The sequence below is a fragment of the Muntiacus reevesi genome, chromosome 4, assembly GCF_963930625.1.
Source record: "Muntiacus reevesi chromosome 4, mMunRee1.1, whole genome shotgun sequence".
Lineage (NCBI taxonomy): Eukaryota > Metazoa > Chordata > Mammalia > Artiodactyla > Cervidae > Muntiacus > Muntiacus reevesi.
In genome coordinates, this window is record NC_089252.1 from 115,325,553 (window position 1) to 115,351,533 (window position 25,981).

The following is a 25,981-nucleotide window of genomic DNA, read 5'->3' on the forward strand; positions in this document are numbered from 1 at the left end:
TGAGCCTGGTCATCCCATCACCAACGGGGAATCCTGCTGCGCCATCTCCCTGGGGTGCTGAAGAGCTGTCCGTGGAGGTGACCTCAAGGTGGCCCAGGATCTGGGAAGCCCTGGGACAGGACTGCACCCCCGTTTCTGCCTCCCTACCTGCCGCCAGCAGGATGGAGTTCATGAACTGGGACACTGTCTTCTGAAACCTCCTCTTGATCTCTGCCAGGGCCCGGCTCATCTTAGATATCTTTTCGTCCATGCCGCTCATTCTGCGGGTTATCTAGGGAGAGGCCGAGGGAAGGGCATCGTCAGCAGCCCCGCCCAGTGACCATAGGGGTGGCCTTGGCACAGAGGATGTGCTGTCCCTGCAGGGGACCCACCTTGTCCCCTCCGCCAAGTGAATTCCTGGACACCGACTTAACCCGCCTCAAATGTCCCCCACCCTCCGGGGCGCTGGTTGGTCTGGGCAGAACTGTTCCTTGCCTTGGGCCCCCACTGAGCTCTCTATGCAGTCTGAAGACAGAGGTTAGGTAGCCCTTTGTGATCAGCTGCGTGGAAGACTGTCTCCCCAAAAAGACTCCAACTTCCTGGAGGACAAGCATCAGCTCTTGGTTTTCTCTGTATCTGGGAGCCAATCACACAGAAGGCGCTCAGTTTATGCGTGTTGTATTATGAATAGCTGGATGGACAAATGTTCTCGGGAGCCTCTGCTGCCTGCATGACCCTCAGAACCCTTTCCACCCTGCTGGCAGCTCTCAGCTGAGAGACCGTCGTGCACCAGGGTTCCATAGACTGACCGGTGCCCATGGGCACCAGGCCAGGTCTCTAGCTCAGTGTGGGATTACTGCGAAGGGCCACCTTGGCTCCGAGGCTCCTGTGAGGCAGTTGAGGCCATCCTGCAGGTCAACCTCTGCAGGCAAGGCTTCTGTAAATAATGCCCTGGTTAATAGCAAAGCCTCAACCATCCTTCTGGTGGTTCGTCCCAACCTCTGTCTCTGGGCTAATTTTATTTATTTTTAATTTATACCCAGTCTTGCTTCCAAAAAGGATTTGAGGCAGTACTGGGTGAATAAAGCATTTAAAATGAGGTATTTCCTTGCTTCCAAAGTGATGCCTTGATAGAAATATTTAGTGAGGAGTCTGACTGCAAGGCCATAAAATCTGGGACTGCCACTCTGCCTGTCACTCTGATGGGTAGTTCCTTCCAGGGTAATGTGTGTCTGGGGAACCATTTAACAAGTTTTCCAGTGACAGGGACTGTGAGGGAAGAGGCCACCTTACCCGCATCCCTCAGCTTCCCCAAATGGCCACAGGTTTGCTGATGGGTGACAGGTAGCCCCAAACACACACACACACACACACACAATACATGATGGAACTAAATAGACTTTTAAAATCCCAGTAAAGAAGTGTGGGAAAGCTGGGTGGGCCTTTACACATCACTAAACAAATGGGGAATCTGAGACCCAGGAAGGGACGGTAGATGGGATGGCCCGAGGCCCCCTCCTAGGCAAGGTGCTCTCTCTCTCAAGATTTCACATAAAAATATTCTGAGACGCTTAACCTGCAAGCTAGGGTTGACATTTGAAAATCCTGTTAGCCACAATAAGCCTGATATTTCTTCATTTGTTGTTTTATCTGGTCAGAAGGCTGTAAAATCCAGTACACCACCCTGCATTCTCAAAGAGAAGGGGTTATGACGAGGACACTTTGGGGCAAGTCAGTTTCCTCTGTCAACATCAACATCTAGACTGTCGTCTACAATGCAGTAGTCTTCAGAAGCTGTGTTATTGTATTTGCCTGTTTATCCCTACACTAAATGTATCCAAGACAGTTATGCTTTTAGAGTTATAACGTTCGTATGTGATTTCAATACCTTTAGATCAAGAAATTTTTGCACCTTGTTTTATGTTGCTGGATATGTTCCAGTGTTTCCTACTTTACAGTCTATGAGAACTTAAATAGAATTTATATCCTGCTGTTGTGTGAAAATTGTATGTCTAAATCTTAAGCATGTTGAATTGGTTCATAGTGCTCTTCATGTCTACTGTATCCTTCTACTTTTTCCAATCTATTCATTCTATTAATTTTTGACAGTTTCATGTTGAAACTCCAACTAAAATCTTAATTTCTCTACTTAGAAAATAACTATAATATCTAGTAGAACTGTATGTAAGTTTGTTCTGTATTTTTCAAATCTCCTGTAAATGTGTTCTCATACTTTTATAATTTAAAAAAATAAAAAAGAAAGAGTTACACTGTTCTTGTTAATAAACAACTTCCAGCTTCCTTCTGCACCATCAGCCTCTGTAAGCTTCCTGTGGTGGGAATTCCACCTTTAGATTCCCGCTGTAGATCTGCTAGAAATATAAAGTGAGCTGCTCATGTGGTTTTAAATGCTCCTGAAACCACATTAAAAAGTTCTCAGAAGAAGAAATCAATTCTAATAACATATTTATCTGACACAATACGTCAAAAATATGATGACTGCAACATGTACTCAAAATAAACGATCAATAGGAACTGTGGCATTCTCTCTCAAGCTGCGTCTTTGAAACGTGGCATGTGCTTTCACTCCCAGCCCATCTCAGCCTCGAGCTGTCACACTTCAAGTGCTCAACAGGCGTTTGTGACTCACAGCTACCGTGCTGGAACACAAGGCTCTGGGCCTCTGGTTCTAGTTCACGAAGGCTGCGCTCAGTGAAGGAAACGTAAGATGGGAACGACTGTGGGGCTTTCCGAGGCCCAGGGGGCACGTCTGGCATGTGGACTTAGAGTGATTCTCCCGGTTGTTTCACGAGCGTCTTCAGCTGCTTACATCCTGGTTCTCAGCCCTGCTCCAAATGTGAAAGATTATCAGACAGGAGGGTGCCAGAACAAAGATGCATTACTGCAATTTTACGGGAACAAACTTTTTCTATTACGTACTGCCTTGATAAATCAATGCACATCTTAAAAATACAGTATTAAAAAGGTTTTCAAGAAATATAGACATGGGACTGCATACATTCTGTGTACTTAGTCACCCAACAGTGACATTTAGAGTAAGAGCAGGGGACCAAATTGGCAGAATGGACTCAGAGCTCAGCACAGTCATCTGTCTCAGCCCACAGGGACTCAAAACCCTGGAGCTGCTTTGGTCTTTGGTGTGGGGAGTGTAGGCTGAAGTCACAGGCATCTGAGATTCCTGGCTGCTTGATGAGACCCTTGAATGAACCCAGCACCCCCTCAGTTCCCCTCGCTCCCCTATTCCAAGCCAGCGAAGCTGCATCACAACCACAGTGATGTTTTTGCCCCTCCCGTTAGACTGAACGTATTTCATAGACGAGAAGGAGTGAAGCTTCTTAAATGTCCCTGGCGGCCAATCTAACACATGGCAGGTGCCAATTTATGTTTATTGAATTAACTAATCAATTAAAAAAGTTGAAATGCTACTGAAATATAAGAAAAAACAGTGCAGTGCTTCCCTCCAGGAGAAACACAGGTGTCCTCTGTATTTTGTTCAGATAACACTGGTCTCCAATAAATGTCTGCCTCTCCTGTGCCCACAGAAAGGGAACCTGGGACACTTCTGAGAGTGAAAGTGAAGTGAGAGTCGCTCAGTCGTGTCCAATTCTTGCCACCCCCTGGACTATATAGTCCATGGAATTCTCCAGGCCAGAACACTGGAGTGGGTAGGTGTTCCCTTCTCCAGGGGATCTTCCCAACCCGGGGATCAAACCCAGATTTCCCACATTGCAGGCGGATTTTTTACCAGCTGAGCCACAGGGGAAGCCTGAGAGTGAAAGGGATGCTACTAATAATTTCTGGGCTGACAGGTGTAAACTGGGACTGGGCCAGGGAAGACTGGGAGGTGTGGTCCCCCTGCTTCCACTCCAAGCAAGCCAATCCCTGTGTGTAATGCCAGTGGCTGAGGCCACAAGGAGTCCTTGGCTACCCCAGGGTCTCACAGTGAATGTCAACTGTTCTCCTCTAGACTTTAAACTCCTCGGGGATCAGGGACTTTGTCCCCTTCATCCTATCCATCTCTCTGCAATACTACGGACCAGGCACACAGGAGGTTCCATGAAGACCCAGTGGATGAAGAACTGGGTTTCCAGACTCTGCCACTGTCTCACCTGCCCCCTCCGCAAGTACTCCATCTAAAGCAGTCCTCATACTGAGTCCGGGGGCAACAGACACAAGTAGGAATCCCCAGTTCAGTAGAGAAGGCTGGCTTATAAATAAAGCAGTGTTGGAATGAGGTGAGTCACAGCTGGGAGGGCTGAGTAAGGGGCCAGGACTCTACCTGGGATGGGCAAGGAGGTGGTGGAGAGGATCAACACATGGGCAGTGATTCTATCCGGCACCATTTCTCCCTCTTCCGGCAACAGCACCAGAATCTCCCTTCAGGGACACACTCCTGCCTAGTCCTTTGCCCAAGTGGTATACCAGAGACTGATCACACCCCTCGGCTCCTGGGCTGGACATGACACTCAAGCCTGGCCAGTGAGAGCAACACACACTTCTGGCCACAGAGAACATTCCAGGCATGGGCACCAGATGGGGCTAATGATGTTGCTGTTGGCACCTCTACTAGAACACATAGCAAAGAGAGGTTCTTTTTCTCTTGGGAAAACCAAAGCTGGAAGAACAATGAGCCCGGAGAGGTTCAGGACCATCTGGTCACCATAAGGTGAGAAAAACTCCTTGAGGACGAAGCCAACAAAGAGAGGGCAGAGCGAGGGGATGGGAAGATCTCATAGATCTCTGAGGGCCTGGATGCGGTCGTGTCTGACGCTGCCTAGCTACAGACTGACTTCGGTTTGCTGAGCCAGCACTGTCTCCCGTGCTTAAGGTAGTCTGCGCTGGACCTTGAGGCGCCTGAAAGACAGGTGACACAGGTTTCACAGAGAAGGCAGCGCTAAAGTCTGACACTCAACGATGAGCAGGGAAAGAGGTCAGGCCTGGTATGGGATGAGATGCTCTGGGCTCAGGCCCGGGTGACTGGTCTCTGAGCCTTACCCGCTTATCGTGCGATACCCCGTGGGGACAGTTGCTGGCCGATATGGGGAGCGTCACTGTCTCGTTCATGGAGGTGAAGGTGACTGTCACAGAGTCCTGCCCGAGCACCGTCAGCTTCATTTGATCATTCACCTGCGGACGAAGGAACCAGGACTCGGTGGGTCCCTGCTTCCGCTGTCCCACCTACTGCTTCTGACACACCACAAAACACAAAACCCCTCTTGGCCTGGGGCTGAGGGAGCCGTGAGATCTCTCTGGTTATGACGTTAGAATCTTGCTTTTGTTGAGAAGACAGAAGAATCCCCATTTCTCTTTGAGGGATTAGTAGAAAAAGTAAGGATGTTTCTTTACCACTGCCCCTTCCCTTTCTAACACAAACCTGTAAGCAGCTGTGAAGGACATGGAGGGATCCAATAGCTGAGTCAGCTCTTACCAGGTTGATTTCCCCCACAGAAATGGGAAAAAATACAACAAAACAACTATCCAAAGGATCATAAGAGTGAGCAAAAGCAGGCAGATTTCTGAGTCAAAACTTAAAAGGACCAACATGAGATGAGTTCTTTCTGGCCCAAAGAACCAAAGGACAAAACCTGGAGCACATGACAGTCTCAGAAAAGTAAGGAGAGATTTACACAAGGGATAGAGAAATAGAGACTCAGATGCTTTAATAATCAGTCCACAGCTCTAGCTGATCCCTGGACCATGTGTGAACAGTGCAGACTCAAGGCAGCTTACTCCCAGGGAAACAGAAAACTGAACTGAGATTTGAGCTGCTGCCCACTACTGGTGAGACAAAGATTGCACTGTAACTCTAAGTCCACTGCCTATTAAAACAAAAACAATCAACACACCAGAACTCGGAGACTCCAAAACATAACATCCACAATGTCAGCAATCCAAAACAACTCAACGTGTGAAGAACCAGTGAAGTGTGAGCCATTCTCAAGGCAACAAATAACCAATCCTTTCTGATATGTCCCAGATGCTGAAATTAGCAGACAAAGCTTTATAGCAGCTAGTTTAACTATGTTTGATAAAGCAAAGAAAGATATACTACAATGAAAAAATTAGGAAATCTCAGCAGAGAAACAGAAAATATAAAAAACAGCTAAATGGAAATTACAGAGTTGAAACTAAATACCTGGAATTTCTAACCTTCACAGGATTAGCACAACAGCAGAATGGAAATGACAGAATAAAGTCAGTGAACTTGGAGATCTATCCATGTAACTTATGTAATCTGAAAAGTAAACAGAAAAATATGGAATAACAACAAAAACAGCAGAGCTTCAGGGGCCTTCAGGACAATCTTTTTTTTTTTTTTTTTCTTCAGGACAATCTTAAAAGGTCTAAAATACATGTAATTAGAGTCTCAGAGGAGATGGAAAGAGATTGGAGCACTCCCACCCCCCCAAAGTAGGGGGTGAAGACTTCCCAAATTTGATGAAAGATGTGAATTTACAGATTAAAGAAGCTCAGTAAATCCCACACAGAATTTATATGAAGATAACCACATGCAGACATATCATAGTCAAACTTATAAAACAAAAACAGAAAATCTTGAAAGCAGCTAGAGAAAATGAACAATGATTTAAATAACCACAGATTTCTCATCAGAAACTATGGAGGACAGACACAATGGAACATCTTTAAAATGCTAATTCTTTAAGAAGTCAAACAGAATTCCATACCCAGCAAAAATGTTTTTTCATAAAAACATTTTCCACATGAAAAATAACAGAATTTGTTGCCAGAAGATATTCATTTCAAGAAATGCTAAAGGAAGTTCTTCAGGCTGAAGAGAAATGATACCAGGAGGAAAATGGATTTTCAGGGAGGAATGAAAATGCTGGGAATGGTAAACACCTGGGCAGAAACAAACTGGCCACTGCAGCCTTCACGACAGCATGCAAACTCCTCAGTCTGACATCCAGCGCCTCTTGCCCCCACCCTATGACAAACACAGTTCCTGGCTTCTTTTCTTGCACGAAAAGCACCCGTGAACTTTTAACAATGCCACACTGATGCCTAACTCTGGAGATGCTGTTCCTCTACCCAGAGTTCTTCCCCTCCTTCTTATCTGTATCTCTGAAAACAGTATGCACTCTCGTGTTACAGCTCAAGGCCACCTTGTCTTCCAGGCCACTCCTGACTGCACCAGACTCTGCTGTGCATCTCTGCATGCAGCTCTAGGGCCTAGAAGAATGAATTGAAACACACTGCTGAAACGCATCAGTGATGCTGAAGCACCCTCCCCACCATCGTTTCATTCAGTACTCACAAAAGCAGTGGGAGGCAAGGACGGAGGCTCTGGTGACCCACCTTGTACTGATGAGACACCAAGACTCAGAAAAGCTGAGTGGTTTTTAGAAAGCTGCACAGCCAGGGTTCAGCAAGACATTAGCACTTGGCTCCTCAGATCCTCATCCCAGTTCTCTGTCTACTTGGCCACACTGACATATGACATATGGTGCCTGCTTGCGAGCAACTTACAATCTTTTTGAATTGTAAACTTTTCATACAACTACAAAATGTTAAATATTAAGGCAATAACAATACACCTCTGGACTGGGGAGCTGGGACCTGGTCAGGCAATAGAAAGACTTGTGAAAACTACAAAATCCAGAACCTGTGGAAGACTAACTGACTCCGGATCTCTCTGGAGCTGTGTCTGGGGTCTGTATTTCTGCTAAAAGTTCCACGGGTATTCAGCCACAACTTAGAACCTCTTCACTGCATAACTAATTGTCCAATGACTGAAATTCCTCATTTCAGTGTGGACTATCTTTTAATCCAGACAGTGGACCCTAGAAGAAGAGAAAAATGGGTGTGAACTGGAGAGCCACAAAGATAGGAAGTCTGAGTAGGGCTTTGAAGGAAGAATGATCTGGATTGGCAGAGAGAGAAGACATGTTTCAGGCCAATGGGGTGGGAAAGATGAGTCATGTTCAAAGACTTGAATGTTTCTGAACAGAGGTATGGACTACAGGAATTGACTTATAAGAATGAGAATCCAGTGGCCAATGTAGAGGATGAACAGGAAGGGCATGAGATAGGATGCGTGAGCCCCACCATAAACTCCAAGAGTGACTCTGTCTGTGACTCCTACCTTGGGTGGATTCTATGTTCTATGATCTTTCTCTGAATCCCAACCCATGAGCTAATCGCTGCCTCACAGTGCTACCGTCCTTTACCACATATTATTCCCCTAGGCTTCTAAGTTCCTTGAGGGGTATAATCTATCTTTCTATCCCCACAGTTGGTGATTTTACACAATGGGTGATTTTCGCCCCTCAGAGAACCTCTGGCACTGTCTGGAGATATTTTTGGTTGTCATAACTAGGAGAGTGGGTATCACTGGCATCTGGGGTGACACTGATAAATATCCTACAATGCACAGTTATCACAAAGAATTACCCATCTCAAAATGTCAGTGGTCCCGGGGGTGAGAAACTCTGCTATAGGTGAAGTGATAAGCACACCTAATTTGCTTTATTAGTAAATTAATGTAATCAGTTATTATTTAGTACTAGTAATTCAACATTAACTTATTACCCAGTAAATCTTTGAAAAATAGCTTAACAACCAAAAGAATGAAAAAAGGATTTTTGTCTGTCGGCTACCTTTAATGCTCAGGTTTCTTTATTTCACAGATAGTAAATTACAAAAACACACACTGACAAGGACCAACATAATATTAACTTTTCTTACTGCCACATTAGACATTAAAAATAAAACTACATTTAAAATAAAACTATCAACTGCTGTAACAGTTAATTCCTAAAATAAAGGACATTTTTAACAGTAAAACATAATATTGTTAATAATAAAAATACAATAGGAAGAATATTACTAAGAAAGGTCAGTACAACAGTTTCTGCAGGCAAGTGAAACTTTCACTTCAGCCAATCATGGGCCCATCAGCGTGGGAACCTCTGGATGAGGTTACAAGCTCCTAGAGGCCAGGGCTCCCGTCACACAGGCAGCCTCCTGGCTCTTAATGTCCTACCTCTGCTGCCCACCCCTACCTTGTATTCCAGAGAGAGTAAAGTCTCCGTCTTGGAAGTCCAGCTCCACTTGTGGACTACGTAGCCCTTGTGGTCGTTGGTGATCCCACCTTCCTCGTCCAAGACCAAGACGTATGGGCAGCTAGGAGAGATACATAAATAAGGAGCTGCCCCCATGCCCTTGAAGGAAGCCCTCATCACTACAGGCTATCAGCAGGCAGGACGCTGAGACTCTGCCCTAGATGGAGGAACTGTGGACTCTTGCAAGTAGCCCCACTTCCCCTGCCTAACAGGGGAAGGGTCTGAGGTCCCTTCACATCTGTTGATGCTACTTGGGGGAGTCTGCTAGGAAGCGAAGGTCTGAGGGAGACGGTGGAGACTCAGGCTAAACCCAAGGGAGACAGAAATGGAATGTGTATCTGCAGCCCAGGAGCTTGAGCAGATCTCAGGCACTAAAATGGGAAATGGAACATATGTCTCATGAAAGTAAGTCATTCCTTCCAACACAGCTCCTTAAGAGTATCAGACAAAATCCACATTTGGCTGCCAAAAATATGTGCTACCCATGGCCTCTCCTTCACTGTTTCCTAGTATAAAACACTTCTCTTCCCTAAAGAATTCTTCCATGAACCTAGCTGCCAGTCAAGATCTCAGTGCTCTGGGGGAACAAGTGGAGTAGGACTTGGGGAGTTTCTCTTCTCGTTGGCTGTGAAATGGATCCAGCAGGTAAGGGACTCAGGGCATCCGATTCCCTGAGGCACCACTTGGGCCCTGCCACGCTGTCTTCCTAGACCTCTAGATGTGGCCTGGCCCCTCCTTTTACCAGGGGCTCCTACTTTCTACCTCACTGCCCTGAGATTCTTCCATGGGGCCAAGATTCCTCCCACCTACTCACCGGGCCTTTAAGTTGTAGTGAACACAGCCCTGGCCTTCAGCATTGAACAGGGCCAGGAAGGAGAAGCTGGGTGTGTCATTAAAGAGGCAGGTGATGGCTCTCCCTCTGCAGCATGTGGGGATCTGACACACGGCGATGTTTCCAGAGGGATAGCTGGCAGAAATGGTCAAGCAGAAACAACAGAAACACTCCAGGTTCTGCTCTCAGGTGCCTTACGGAAAGCACAACACCGTAAAGCAACTTTCCTCCAGTTAAAATACAAATTTAAAAAAATCCCAATATATGCACAACAGGAGTCCCGAAGATGAAGTAGGGGGACAGAAAGAATGTCTGAAGATATAACGGTTGAAAACTTTTCCGGGAAGATATGACTGTATATGTTCAAGAAACTCAACAAACTCCAAGTTCAATAAATTCAAACAGAGCTACACTGAGACGCATTATTATCAAATGGCATAAAGACAAAGACTCTTGAAAGCAGCAAAAGAAGAGACCTGTCATGTACAAAGGATCCTTAATATGACTGGCCAATTTCTCACAGAAGACAAGGAGGCCAGAGGCACTGGGATGTAATATTTAAAGAGCTGAAAGAAAAAAGCTATCAACCAAGACTTCTATATTGAGTAAAACTATTCTTCAAAATGAAGAACAAATTAAAATTTTCCAGATAAACTAAAGCTGAGGGAGTTAACCACTAATACACCTGCCCAACAAAAAATGGTAAAAGGAGTTCTTAAGGCTGAAATGAAAAAACACTTATTGTTATTTTTCAGTCACTAAGTCATGACTGACTTTTTGCAACTCCATGGCTGCAACACACCAGGCTCCTCTGTCCTCCACCATCTCCCAGAATTTGCTCAAATTCATGTCCATTAAGTCAGTGATGCCATCTAACCATCTCATCTTCTGCCTCATCCTTCTTTTGCCTTCAATCTTTGCCAGCATCAAGATTTTTTCCAGTAAATTGGCTCTTTGCATCAGGTGGCCAAAGTATTGGAGCTTCAGCATCAATCCTTCCAATGCATATTCAGGACTGATGTCCTTTAGGGTTGACTGGTTTGATCTCCTGGCAGTACAAGGGACTCTCAAGAGTCTTCTCCAGCACCACAATTTGAAAGCATCAGGTTTTCAGCCATCAGCCTTCTTTTATGGTCCAGCTCTCACATTCATACATGACTACTGGAAAAACCACAGCTTTGACTATATGGAACTTGGTTGGCCAAGAGATGTCTTTGCTCTTTAATATGCTATCTAGGTTGGTCATAGCTTTCCTTCCAAGGAGCGTTTTTTAATTTCATGGCTACAGTCATTGTCTGCAGTGATTCTGGAGCCCAGGAAAATAAAATCTGCCACTGCTTCCACTTTTTCCTCTTCTGTTTGCCATGAAGTGATGGGACTGGATGCCATGATCTTAGTTTTCTGAATGTTGAGTGTTAAGCCAGTTTTTTCACTCTCCTCTTTCACCCTCATCAAGAGGCTCTTTACTTCCTCTTCACTTTCTGCCATTAGAGTGGTATCATTTGCATGTCTGAGGTTACTGATATTTCTCCTGACAGTCTTGATTCCAGCTTGTGATTCATCCAGCCTGGCGTTTTCCATGGTGAACTCTGCATATAAGTTAAATAGGCAGGGTGACAATTTGCAGCTTTGTCATGCCCCTTTCCCAATTTGGAACCAGTCCATTGTTCCATGTCCAGTTCTAACTGTTGCTGTTTGACCCACACAGGTTTCTCAAAAGAGAGTTAAAGTGGTCTGGTACTCCTATCTTTTCAAGAATTTTCCACAGTTTGCCAGGATCTGCACAGTCAAGGCTTTAGTGTAGCCAGTGAAGAGATGTAGATGTTTTTCTGGAATTCCCTTGCTTTCTCCATGATCCAATGAATGTTGGCAATTTGATCTCTGGTTCCCCTGCCTCTTCAAAATTCAGCTTGTACATCTGGAAGTTCCTAGTTCAGGTACTGTTGAAGCTGAGTTTGAAGGATTTGGGATATAACACTGCCAGGATGTGAAAACACACTTGACAATAACTCAAAGACATACAAAGGAACAGAGAGCTCTAGTAAAGGTAACTACATAAGTAAGTACATTATTCAGCTTTATATTATTTATGGTTTATAATTATTCTTTCCCATATGATTTGAAAGAATAATTACATAAAATAATAATTGTAAATCTATGTTAATGGCACACAATGTATATATAAAGAGTTATTTTCTGTTAATAACAAAACAGAGGAGGAGGAATGGAGCTGTATAGGAGCAGAGTCTTATATGCTATCAAGGTTATGTTGGTATTTGCTCAAACTAATTTGTTGTCAATTGTAATTAATTTCTTGTGGCTGTTGTAACTAAGTACCACAAATTGGATGACTTAAACAGCAGAAGTTTATTCTCTCGTGGTCTGGAGTCTAGAAATCGAAATCGAGGCGCTGACAGGGCCATATTCTCAGAGGCTCTGGGGAAAAACACTTCCTTGCCTCTTCCTATTTTTCTGGTGGTTACCAAGAATCTTCAGGATTCTTTTATTTACAGATGCACCATTCTAACCTTTATCTCAATCATCACATGACCTTTTTCTCTGTCTGTCTGTTTTCTCTTCTTATGGGGACAGCAGTAGATGAGGGCTCACTCTAATCCAGTGTGACTGCATCTTAATAATTATATCCCATCATACCAGGGAACCACTAAGAAAATAACTAGAAAATATGGAGAAAGGTAAATCAGAGAGCTATGATATAATTCAGCAAGCCCACTCTTGGGTCTATATATGGAGAAAAACATGGTTCAAATGAGCACCCCAGTGTTCACTGCAGCATTGAGTACAATAGCCAAGACATGGAAGCAACCTAAATGTCCACTGACAGATGAATGGATAAAGAAAGATGTGGTACATATATACAATGGAATATTACTCAGCTGTTAAAAAGAATGAAATAATGCCATTTGCAGCAACATAGATGGACCTGGAGATTATCATACTAAGTGAAATAAGAAAAAAACAAATACCATATGATACTGCTTATATGCAGAATAAAAAAAAAAAACAGTACAAATGAACTTATTTATAAAACAGAAATATAGTCACAGATGTAGAAAACAAGCTTGTGGTTACCAGGAGGGAAAGTGTGTGTGGGGAGACAAACTGGGAGACTGGGGTTGACATATACACATCACTATATAAAAACTAGAAAACTAAGGACCTACTGGGTGGCACAGAGAATTATTCTCATGACTAATATGGGAAAAGAATCTTAAAAAGAGTGGATATAGTAAATCAACTATATAACAATTTTTAAAAAGATGAAAAAAATTAAAAAGAGTGGAGATTCACTTCACTGTACAGCAGAAACTACTAACAATGTAAATCAATTATGTTCCAATAAATTTTTTAAAAATATATTAAAGGAGAAAGATATCAATTCAACAACTGAACCTTCCACTGTAATGAACTATTAAAAGAAGAGCAAAGAAAAACTAAAGCTAGCAGAAGAAGGAAATAATATAAGAAGAGAAAACAAAGAACAGAAAAAGACAATAGAGAGAACCAGCAAAACCCCAAACTGTTTCTCTGAAAAGACCTGTGAAGTTAACAAAACTCTAGCTAGACTGGGGCGGTAGGGGGCGGGAGGAAGACTCGATCCGACAGCTGCACTTGTGTTTTGGCCATTTGGTCACAGTAACACAGACGCTGTCCTTCAAGATCACTGGGTCCCACTTCGTCATCTTATAATGGAGAGGAGTAAGGCCCAGAGGGATGCAGTGGCTTGGGCAGGGTCACCAAGAACTCGGCCTAGAATCCAGGCCTCCTGGGACTCCCACAGCGGAACTACATTAATGGCCAGGATGTGATGATCACTGGGGATTAGGTCAGGCACACCAGCGTCGATGGCTCAGGTCTCCAGCAGGAGGCCTTCAGGATGCTGCAGCAGGGGAGTGAGTATGGATCCCAGCAGGCTGACCTGCGGCCCCCCAAGCCCCTGATCTCTATCAGTTCACCCCCTCTGGTGGCAGCGTAACGCACAGGTACAGGCTCATGAGCTCTGAGGAATGCTCCCATTCAGTGCAGTGTGGAGTCAGAGGGGGGAGCCCCACGACCCCTGTGACCAGCAGCTGCCTCAGGAGGAGTGTGCTGGGGTCAACATACAGGGCGCCCTGGAAGGGGGCTGAGCAGAGGGTGATGAATGCACCCATTTATGGCCAGAGAAACAACAGGACTCCTGTGACAGGCACTGCAGTTCTGAATGCCCAGTTCAGTGGGGAGGAAGTCAAAGAAAATGAGGGGGCTATGGCCGGCAGACCTGCTGAGCCGCCTGTTCAGACAGCTCAGAGAGCCACCCCCTCTGCCAAAAGTGGTGGACCTGTATGCTTAGTGGTTTTATTAGTAAAATGAGCTTTCCCTCTGGCTTCCAGAACCCCTGTCCTGCTCTCTGTGGGAGGGAGTAATCCTGAAAGGCATAAAAACGGTGCTAGGAAGAGGGCCCTCAATAGAGGTCAGGAGACCCTAGACCCAGGCCTGGCTCTGCCACCAATTTCCCCTGTGGCATTGGGTGAGTCACCCCTCTGGGTCTTGGTTTCCCTGTTGCTACAATGAAGGGACAAGAATGAAGAGATTGGTATCTCTTTGCATCTCGTCCAACTTAGGCTGCAGAGTCTGGAGTAAGCACTCTGCCCTCTCTGGCCTTGGAGCCTTGCTGACAAACAGGCTGTGCATCTGAGTCCAGTCCAGCTCTAGAGCGTGTTGGGGAGAGGGCGACAGGGCCCCCGTAAGGAGCATAGGGTCCAAGGTGCCTTCCTGATACACTGTTTCTCCCCTGGATTGTTCTCCAAAGGGAGCCCTCTCTTACCATCCACACCCAAATTCAAACTCCCTTCCCTCATTTCAGAAGAAAGCAATATTCAAGTTGCTCCCTCTAAGGTAAAGTGGCACCTTCATTCATCATCACATATGATACTCGATAAACATTTGTGAAAGAAAAAAGCAATCTGACTCCATTCACTCTAAAATATGCATAACCCTCAGTATTTACCCGCCAAAAAGGATTTGCATATTAGACATCTCAGTTTCCCTCAACCTAGCGTTTGAAAATCCAGGTATACAGACAGACTGTGGAGGTCTGCAGACCCCCTGCAATCATGGTGATGTTTTTCATGCACGTCTCAGTGCGTGTTTCTAGGAGAGGGTCTACATCTTTCACCAAATTATCGAAGAGAACATGTGTCCCCCGTGCCACTCCCACACCCCTAGGCTGGGACCCAGCTGCCCATGTGCTCATGAACGTAGACAGGCTTCTGCTGCAGAGCAACCTGGGCAGGCATATGCCAGGTGGGGTTCTGGGGTGCAGGTTAGACTCCACAAATACATGGATCTTATGGGCAAAGTATTCAAGAACCACAGGGCTCTCCCAATGAGCCTGGAACAGAAAGACGAAGACTATCCCACCTGGACTGAGGGTCTCCCTATCACCTTGTCTCAGCTAGAGATGTTCTGTGTCTCTAACCTCTTCTTGCCTGGGAGAGCCTCGAAGGCAGAGATCACTGCTACACTCCCAGCCCAGAGTGACACGTGATCACACACAGCTGGCTTTGTTGCAACCTGGTTGACAGGACCTGAACTGGAGGCTTGACTCTCAGGACTTCTTCCTCTGACCCGGACAAATTCTTAACACCCTGGAGCACCGGTCATCAGGCTTCTCTGATCAACTGAAAAGCCAAAGGAAACACCCGGCTTTGTAAACCTTGGAGTTCTCTGGGCTGAGCTCCTGGGGAGAAAGTACCGAACAAAAGGATACTAAACGAAGGAGGACCCGTCGTAGAAGGAGTAGTGCAACTTGATGAACTTCCTGGGTCCCTTCCACTCGAGAGAATGCCGGCCGAAGTGGAGGTGGTGGGCGGAAGGCTGGTGAGGGATGGGCGCAGAAGTCTGAGCACCTGGGGGGTGAGGGTGGTGGGAGCTGTGAGTCTGAGCATCGCCTCTGGGGGTCGACATTAGATGAGGGGGCATCTTTGCCCTGTAGTTGCGTATGACGATGGGGTAGAAGATACTCCTCCCTTTCCACGAGACCCTTTCGGCTTCTCTGCAGGGAAGGAGATCAACATGTCTTCTAGCCACTTGGCTCTCACTCATCCTGTAGCCCCTCCCCAGCTCCTGAGGCTCCCATCCCATCTCTCTGTCCCCAGAGGACCTTCTCCCACCCCAACACCTCATCCTCACAGGTAATGCTTTTAGGAAGAACTGGGAAGGGCTGTACCCCTGTCAGACCAGTCCTGGCCTCATCTCCACCTTTTGCACAGTGGTGGAGACCCATGGGGTGGGCCTGTGTGCAGAATGGGGTGGGAAGCTGGAGGCTTTGATCCCCTCCCAATCCTGAGGTTACAAACGAAGACAGCTTCCTTCTGAAATGTCAGTCATGAGCAAACTGTGTGGCTGCCCTCTACCCAAGCTCTACAGCTGCAGAGACAGTCGCCCGGAAGCTCCAGGACACATACATGCTTAGATGTGACTACATCTGAAGTCCTTCACGGGCCTTGTTCCAGGGAACAAGGGAAATGCAGGTTCACTTGCTAGGACTCGTGACCCACAAACTCATAAATATCATTAATCACCCATGTAGATATGTTTTGACAGGTGTTTCTTTTTTTTCCAAAGAGAACATCTAACAAATTATGTTAATAAACACACATGCTTAACTATAAGAGTGTGTAAATTATAAGAAGCCATGCAAAGGGGTCTCACTGGTGAGGAGGCAAACAGCGCTGCCCTGGGCCAGGCTGACTGAGTGGGAGGACCTCAGACAATGCCTTACTACCATGCACTTGGGGTAGGACCTCAGTTTCCTCCTCTGCAGAACGAGCATAAACCTACCTCTCCATGAGGTTACAGCAGGACGGCAAAGGGCTAGGGATGTGCGGGGGAGGGACGACAATCACCCCTCCACTGGCGCTGGGGGCACTGGGTGGCCAACTTGCCCAGGACCGCCTTCCGCACACACAGGCCATGCCCTCCTTTCCCACCTGCCCCAACCACTAAGGCACTCACATAATGCGACACATCTCCTGCAGCTTCTCCCGGGCTTCAGGGCAAGGGTCGCTCAACTCGATAACCTCAGAGCTAGAGGTTCCCACTCCTGCTCCTCGCTGAGGGGATGCCAAAGCATCGTCCGTATTTTTGGGTTTGCCTGTAGCTGGAGACGAAGAGGTTAAGGACAGTTTGAGACAATGGTTTCTCAAGATGTCCTGTTTACCCAGGACTGGTAAGGGGGCTGGGGACAGCAGGAGAGCTGCATCCTTTGAGAGTCAAAATAACTGGGAATCATTTATGCTTCCAGAGATAGGCACTCCCAGCAGGTCTTATGAAACAGGCATCATTCCGTGAGTCAACCAACTGTGTGTCAGGAACATTCATGCAGGGTGGTGAATCCAGCGACATTTCCCCAAGGGTGGCCTGGTTCTAGATAGGGAGAGGACACCCACGGCTGCCGTGGATACAGAAGGGATTCCTTGTGATACTTCTGGCTTAAGACAAAAAGTCTCAATTCCAGCTCAAGGAACAAGCTTCAACACTTCTGTGATTCTGGCTTATCTCAGCCTTCAGCAGAGGGCAGAGTGTATCCACTGAGACTTGGAATGTGATATTTTGGAGTTTTCTGCTTGTGTTTGTGGTAAAATACATGTAACAAAAACTTGCCAACTTCATTTTTAAGAGGCCAGTTCAGAGATAGCAAATACATTCAATGTGTTGTGCAACTGTTATCACCATCCATTCCCACAACTCTTTACATTTTGTAAAACTTAAACTGTAGCAATAACTCCGCATTCTCCCCTCCCCTCAGCCCCTGGCAACTGCCAGTCTAACTTTGCATCTTTGTGATTTTGACTACTCTAAGGACCTTGTATAAGTGGAGTCATACAGTATTTTTTTTTGTGGCTGGAATATTTCATGTGGTATAACATCCTCAAGGTTCACTGATGTTGTAACAATACTGCTTCCCTTGTAGCTCAGTCGGTGAAGAATCTGCCTGCAGTGCAGGAGACCTGGGTTCCATCCCTGGGTTGGGAAGATCCCCTGGAGAAGGAAATGGCAACCCACTCCAGTATCCTTACCTGGAAAACCTCATGGACAGAGGAGCCTGATCGGCTGCAGTCCATGGGGTCACAAAGAGCCGGGCACGACTGAGCAACTAACACTTACTTAGTCGTTCAATAAATACTAAACCAAACAATACTGCAGGACTCCCTTCCTTTTTAAGGCTGAACAATATTCCATAGGTACAGACAAAATTTTATTTTTTGACCGCACCATGTGGCACGTGGATCTTAGTTCCCCAACCAGGGATCAAACTCAAGCCCCCTGCCCTGGAGGCATGACATCTTGACCACTGGATCTCCAGGGATGATTCATGACCAACTATTCTTTATCCATCATTTACTGATGGACAGTTGAGTTCCACCCATGTTTTAGCTACTGTGGATAAAGCTGCTATGAACACTTGTACAAGCATCTCTTTGAGACCCTGCTTCTAATTCTTTTGGGTATATGCTGAGAATTGAAATCACTGGATTATATAGTAATTCCAGGTTTAATTTTTGAGGAACTGCCGTGCTGTTTTCCACAGTAAACCTGGCTGTGCCATTTTACGTCCCTACCAACAGTGTACAAGGGTTCCAGTATCTCTACATTTTCACCAGCACTTGTTTTCTGGTTTTTGACAGTAATCATCCTACTGGAGGTGAGGTAGTATCCCACTGTAGTTTTGATATCCATTCTCCCAAGTTAGTGATGTTGCGCATCTTTTAATGTGTCTATGGGCCACCTATATCTTCTTTGGAGAAATGTCTATTCAAGTCCTTTGCCCATTTTTGAATGAGGTTGTTTTTTCGCTCTTGAGTTTGAGAAGCTCTCTATATATTCTGGATATTACTCCCTCATCAGACATGATTTGCAATTATTTTCTGCTATTCTGTGGACTCTCTTCTGATGCACAAAATTTTAAAAATTCATGAAATGCAATGTGTCTATGCTTCTCTTTCTTGGCCAATGCCTCTGGTGAAATATCCAAAGGAATGAGTCAGTGGATCATGGATTAGATTACGGATTCACGGACTCATGAATCATTGTGAAATCCAATGTCATCATGTTTTTGTCTCATTTTCTTCTAAGTGTTTTATTGTTTTAGGTCTTACATTTAAGTCCTTGATCCATTTTGAGTTAATTTTTATATATGGTGTTAGGTAAGGGTCCAACTTCATTCTCTTGCATGTGGATATCCAGCTTTCCCATCACCATTTGTTGAAAAGCCTATCTTTTCCCCATTGAATGGTCTTGGAACCCTGTCAAAAATCATCTGCTCATATATGTAAAAATTGATTTCTGGGTTTTCTACTCCATTTCATTGGTTAATATGTCTGTCACGGTGACAATATCGCACTATTTTGATGAGTTCAGCTTTGCAGTAAGTTTTGAAATTTCGTGAGTCCTCCAATTTTACTGTTCTTTTTTAAAATATTTATTTGCTTTTACTTATCTATGTGGCTGTACTGGGTCTTAGCTGTGGCCTGCAGGATCTTCGGTCTTTGCTGCAGCATGCACGATCTTCCAGTTGCAACATGTGGGATCCACTTCCCTGACGAGGGACTGAACTCAGGTCCCTGCATTGGGAGCACAGAGTCTTGGCCAGTGGACCACTAGGGAAGTCCCCTGTCACTCTTTTCAAGATTTTTTCTGACTACCCAGTGGTCTCTTGAGATTTCTTATAACTTTTAGGATGAGTTTTTCTATTTCTTCAAAAAAACATCTTTAGGGCACATCCTCAGTGGTACAGTGGCTAAGAATCTGCGTGCCAATGCAGGGAACATGGGTTCCATCCCCGGTCAAGGAAGGTTACATGTGTCATGCAGCGACTAAGCCCATGTGTCACCACTGCTGAGCATGCATTGTGAAGCCCGTAAGCTGAAACTACTGAGCCTGCATGCTGTCACCACCAGAGCCTGCAGGCCCTAGAGCCGGTGGCAGCAAGAGAAGTCATTGCAGCGGGAAGTCAACGCACTACAACGAGAGGGGCCTCCACGTGCTACAACCAGAGAAAGTCTAAGAAGCAGTGAAGACCCAGTGCAGCCTAAATAAACAAATAAATTAATTTAAAAAAATCTTTGATATTTTGATAGTGATTATATCGAGCCTTAGATTACTTGGGGAAGTACTGACATTTTAACAATGTCAAATCTTCCAATTCATGAACATGGAATGTGTTTCCATTTATGTCTTCTTTAGTTTCCTTAACCAGTGTTTTACAGGTTTCATTGCACAAACTTTTCTTTTTTTTTAATTTTTTATTTTTCAGTGGGTTTTGTCATACATTGATATGAATCAGCCATAGAGTTACACGTATTCCCCATCCCGGTCCCCCATCCCACCTCCCTCTCCACCCGATTCCTCTGGGTCTTCCCAGCCCACTAGGCCTGAGCACTTGACTCATGCATCCCACCTGGGCTGGTGGTCTGTTTCATGCTGTTCTTTCGAAACATCCCACCCTCACCTTCTCCCACAGAGTTCAAAAGTCTGTTCTGTACATCTGTGTCTCTTTTTATGTTTTGCATATAGGGCCATCGTTACCATCTTTCTAAATTCCATATATATGTGTTAGTATGCTGTAATGTTCTTTATCTTTCTGGCTTACTTCACTCTGTATAATGGGCTCCAGTTTCATCCATCTCATTAGAACTGATTCAAATGAATTCTTTTTAACGGCTGAGTAATATTCCATGGTGTATATGTACCACAGCTTCCTTATCCATTCATCTGCTGATGGGCATCTAGGTTGCTTCCATGTCCTGGCTATTATAAACAGTGCTGCGATGAACATTGGGGTGCACGTGTCTCTTTCAGATCTGGATTCCTCAGTGTGTATGCCCAGAAGTGGTATTGCTGGGTCATATGGTAGTTCTATTTCCAGTTTTTAAAGAAATCTCCACACTGTTTTCCATAGCGGCTGTTCTAGTTTGCATTCCCATCAGCAGTGTAAGAGGGTTCCCTTTTCTCCACACCCTCTCCAGCATTTATTGCTTGTAGACTTTTGGATAGCAGCCATCCTGACTGGCGTGTAATGGTACCTCATTGTGGTTTTGATTTGCATTTCTCTGATAATGAGTGATGTTGAGCATCAACATTGATGAAAGAAATCAAAGAGGACACAAACAGATGGAGAAACATACCGTGTTCATGGATTGGAAGAATCAATATTGTCAAAATGGCTATTCTACCCAAAGCAATCTATAGATTCAATGCAATCCCTATCAAGTTACCAACGGTATTTTTCACAGAACTAGAAAAAATAATTTCACAATTTGTATGGAAATACAAAAAACCTCGAATAGCCAAAGTAATCTTGAGAAAGAAGAATGGAACTGGAGGAATCAACCTGCCTGACTTCAGACTCTACTACAAAGCCACAGTCATCAAGACAGTATGGTACTGGCACAAAGACAGAAATACAGATCAATGGAACAGAATAGAAAGCCCAGAGATAAATCCACGAACCTATGGACACCTTATCTTTGACAAAGGAGGCAAGGATATACAATGGAAAAAAGACAATCTAATCTCTTTAACAAGTGGTGCTGGGAAAACTGGTCAACCACTTGTAAAAGAATGAAACTAGAACACTTTCTAACACCATACACAAAAATAAACTCAAAATGGATTAAAGATCTAAATGTAAGACCAGAAACGATAAAACTCCTAGAGGAGAACATAGGCAAAACACTCTCCGACATAAATCACAGCAAGATCTTCTATGACCCACCTCCCAGAATATTGGAAATAAAAGCAAAAATAAACAAATGGGATCTAATGAAAATTAAAAGCTTTTGCACAACAAAGGAAACTATAAGTAAGGTGAAAAGACAGCCCTCAGATTGGGAGAAAATAATAGCAAATGAGGAAACAGACAAAGGATTAATCTCAAAAATATACAAGCAACTCCTGAAGCTCAATTCCAGAAAAATAAATGACCCAATCAAAAAATGGGCCAAAGAACTAAACAGACATTTCTCCAAAGAAGACATACAGATGGCTAACATGCACAAGCTTTTCACCTCTTCTGTCAACTCCTAAGTGTCTGGCTCTTCCTGTTACTGCTGTGGGTGGGACTGTTTCCGTAGCTTCCTTTTCAATCATTTACTGTCTGTGTACAGAAATAAAGCCAACTCTTGTGCTGACTTTATAGCCTGCTACTTTGCTAGATTCATTTATTGGTTCTAATAGCTCCTTTTGTGTAGAATATTTAGGGTTTTCTCCATATAAGAAAAGCTATGACAAACCTAGACAGTGTATTTTTAAAAAGATATTACTTTGTTGACAAAGGTCCATCTAGTCAAAGCTATGGTTTTTCCAGGCATCATGTACAGATGTGAGAGTTGGACCATAAAGAAGGCTGAGCACAGAAGAATTGATGCTTCTGAACTGTGGTGTTGGAGAAGACTCTTGAGATCCCCTTGGACTGCAAGATCAAACCAGTCCATCCTAAAGGAAATCAATCCTGAATATTCATTGGAAGGACTGATACTGATACTGAAATTCCAATACTTTGGCCACCTGATGTGACGAGCTGACTCACTGGAAAAGACCCTGATGCTGGGAAAGATAGAAAGCAGGAGGATAAGAGGATTACAGAGGATGAGATGGTTGGATGGCATCATGGACTCAATGGAGATGAGTTTGAGCAAGCTCTGGGAGATGGTGAAGGACAGGGAAACATGGTTGCTGCAGTCCGTGGGGTTGCAAAGAGCCAGAGACAACTGAGTGACTGAACAACAACCATATAAGATCATATCATCTGCAAACAGGTAATTTTAACTCTTTCTTTTCAGTTAGAATGCCTTTTATTTATTTTTCTTGTAATATGTTGAACAGAGGTGAAAGCAGACATCCTTGCTTCATTTCTGAGCATAGTGGAAAAGCTTTCATCTTTTACCACTGAATACGATGTTCACTGTGCAGTTTTCATATACGACTTGTATTAAGTGGAAGTAGTTTCCTGCTATTCCTAGTTTGCTGAGTGCTTCTTTTTTATCATAAGAGGAAGCTAAGTTTTGTCAAATGCTTTTTCTGCATCAATTGAGAAGATCATGTGGATTTTTTTCCCTTCATCCTGTTAATGTGATAAATTACAATGATTGAGTTTTATCTGTTAAATCATGCTTGCCTTCCAGGAATAAATCCTGCTTGGTGTCTTGTTATATAATCCTTTAAATATGCTGCCAAATTCTGTTTGCTAATACTGTGCTAAGGATTTTGACATCAATGCTCATCAGGTATACTGGTTTCTTGTAGTTTTCTTACAGTGTCTTTGGCTCTGATATCAGGGCAATACTGGCCTCATGGAATGAGTTGGGAAGCACTCCCTCTTCAATTTGGGGGAAAAATTTTAGAAGGATTGGCATTAGTTCTTCCTTGAATGTTTGGTAGAATTCATCATTGAAATGTTATAATTTCCCATGTGTTACCTTTATGGAGACCTTTATTCTCCCTGTGAGTTTGTGGTTCTGTCTACTGTCCTTTGATTTTATTTTGCAGGACTCCCTTCAACACTCTGTTCATTTTTCTTCAATCTTTTTCTTTTTGTTCTTCAAACTCAGTGATTTCCATTGTCCTGTCTTTGAGTTCATGGATTTTCTTCTGTCTGCTGAAATCTGTAGTGGAAATATTTTATGCTTATTTCATTTAAGTGTTAGGTGGCATGAGGATATGACGATGTAAAACTGTGGAGGTGATCATCCGTGGCTGAATTTCCAGAAACACCTATTCAGATCCTACATGCTTCTGAGCCTCTGTTGCCCACTCAGCTGGAACCATATGTTCTCCTTTGATAAATGCAGGCTCATTTTCACCTTGGTCTCAATAACAAAATGAGACTTCAGGCAAGGGGCGCTGCTTAGGCTCCACCTGAGCCATGAAAGCTTCAGAATGGAGTCTTCCTCACTGTTAGCCAAGACTTGAGGTTTCTGGTTGGTGCCTGGGTACCATCTCTGGTACCTGCTACCTTCAGGGGTTCATAGCCCCTTTCCTGACTCCTCCAGCCACCAGACCAGAGGCCCAGCTACCAGCTGCTAGCCTCCTAGAACACCTGCTGGCCTGAGCACTCATTTCTGGCTTGCCCCTGGTTGGTTATGATCCCAAAGTATGACAACCAGGAACAACTGCTGACAGACCTCTCTGAGTTCTCTGCCTGAAAAGCTGGGCTATGCTCCAGAAATAGCTGTTGTCCACTCAGAGAGTAGGTGCAACTCCCTTTCATGTCTGTGTGACCCTAGAATGTCAAAGACGGTCAGCTGGGAAGGTGTGACAGCATGAGTATGTGGAACAGGTAGCAGAGGTCCCAAACCCAAAGTGACTTAAAACCACAATGACTCTACAATATGTTCTTTAAAAAAAAATTTTTTTTTAATTTGGCTGTGGGATCTTTTCAGTTAGTTCAGTTCAGTCACTCAGTTGTGTCCGACTCTTTGTGACCCCATGGACTGCAGCATGCCAGGCTTCCCTGTCCATCACCAATTCCTGAAGCCTGCTAAAACTCATGTTCACTGAGTCAGTCATGTCATCCAACTATCTTATCCTCTGTCGTTCCCTTCTCCTCCTGCCTTCAATCTTTCCCAGCATCAGTATTTTTTTTCATTGAGTCAGTTCTTCACATCAGGTAGCCCAAGAATTGGAGCTTCAGCATCAGTCCTTCCAATGAATATTCAGCACTGATTTCCTTTAGGATTGACTGGTTGGATCTCCTTGCAGTCCAAGGGACTCTCAAGAGTCTTCTCCAACACTGCAGTTCAAAAGCATCAATTCTTCAGGGCTCATCTTTCTTTATGGTTCAACTCTCACATCCATACAGGATGACTGGAAAAACCATAATTTGACTAGATGGATCTTTGTCGGCAAAGTAATGTCTCTGCTTTTTAATATGCTATCTAGATTGGTCATAGCTTTTCTTCCAAGGAGCAAGGTTCTTTTAATTTCATGGCTGCAGTCACCATCTGCAGTGACTCTGGAGTCCAAGAAAATAAAGTCTCCCATTGTTTCCATTGTTTCCCCATCTATTTGCCATGAAGTGATGTGACTAGATGCCATGATCTTGGTTTTCTGAATGGTGACTTTAAAGCCAGCTTTTTCACTCTCCTCTTTGACCTTTATCAAGAGGCTCCTCAGTCGGACCTGACTGAGAAGAGCTTGCATTCAGGAACCTATAAGAAATGCAGCATTGTTGAACATACATCCTAGTGAGAGTGATGCAATGTCATAGGGTGATCACATCCTCAGGTGGCAGAGGAAAACAGGCACATCGACAAAGATATCAACAGACATATGGAACTTTTGTTTTGGAACAACCTTACTCAAGGCATCACCCTTGACTGAAGTCATTAGGGAGAAAAATCATGAATTCAGTAAGTGTCCTGAGGAGACTTTGTTTCCCCTCAAAGTAACTGCACTGATGTAGGGCCAGCTCGGGAGGAGATACGATAAACCAGGAGAATAAGTGGGATGCTGGAAGTGATGCTCAGAGGGGAAGAAAACGCATCAATGGGGGGAACGAGAAGCTGAGGATGTCGGCTCCAGCAGGGAAGTGTTCGTCTTAGAGTCCACACGCGCAGCCCTGGCATTCGGAAGGGTGACTGACAGCTAGCGATTGTTCAACAAACCTCTGTTCCTGATGGAAAAGTGAGAGGATTGGCTTGATATGAAGAGTGAGGCCTGGAGGAAAGCAAAACTCGTGTCCATCTGGGTAGGCTCAGGAATAAAACCCAAGCTTCTCAACTTCCAGCCTGACCTCCAGGGTCCGTGGGAATCACTAGACGGTCTTTGAGCTTCCCCACCTTCCATGCGTTCCTCCCCACCCCACCACTCTGCCATCACAGCCCGGGGGGCCCTGGGAGACCCAAAGGGAGCAAAGTTCCTTCCCCGCCCTCCGCAGCCCCAGCTCGCCCCTCCTCTAAGCTCTGGTTGCGTGGTCATTGCCACACGCTACGGCCTCACCTGCCACCAGTTCTTTCCTTCAAGCTCTTCCTTCTCCTCTGTCTTCTTCAACAGAACAGCAGCA

The 25,981-nt window shown here is 44.7% G+C and overlaps 1 protein-coding gene across 1 annotated transcript in view; it reads right to left on the reverse strand.

Moving 5' to 3' along the window:
* The window catches only part of C4H3orf20 (chromosome 4 C3orf20 homolog), a 49,181-nt gene that overhangs the window by 17,058 nt on the left and 6,142 nt on the right, over window positions 1-25,981 (reverse strand). The window contains exons 4-9 of the mRNA XM_065935442.1: window positions 16,933-17,071; window positions 15,686-15,970; window positions 9,898-10,050; window positions 9,024-9,144; window positions 4,996-5,127; window positions 148-271 (exon numbers count right to left, since the gene is read on the reverse strand). Coding sequence (XP_065791514.1) covers window positions 148-271; window positions 4,996-5,127; window positions 9,024-9,144; window positions 9,898-10,050; window positions 15,686-15,970; window positions 16,933-17,071 — 954 coding nt within the window. The remainder of the gene's footprint in view (window positions 1-147; window positions 272-4,995; window positions 5,128-9,023; window positions 9,145-9,897; window positions 10,051-15,685; window positions 15,971-16,932; window positions 17,072-25,981) is intronic.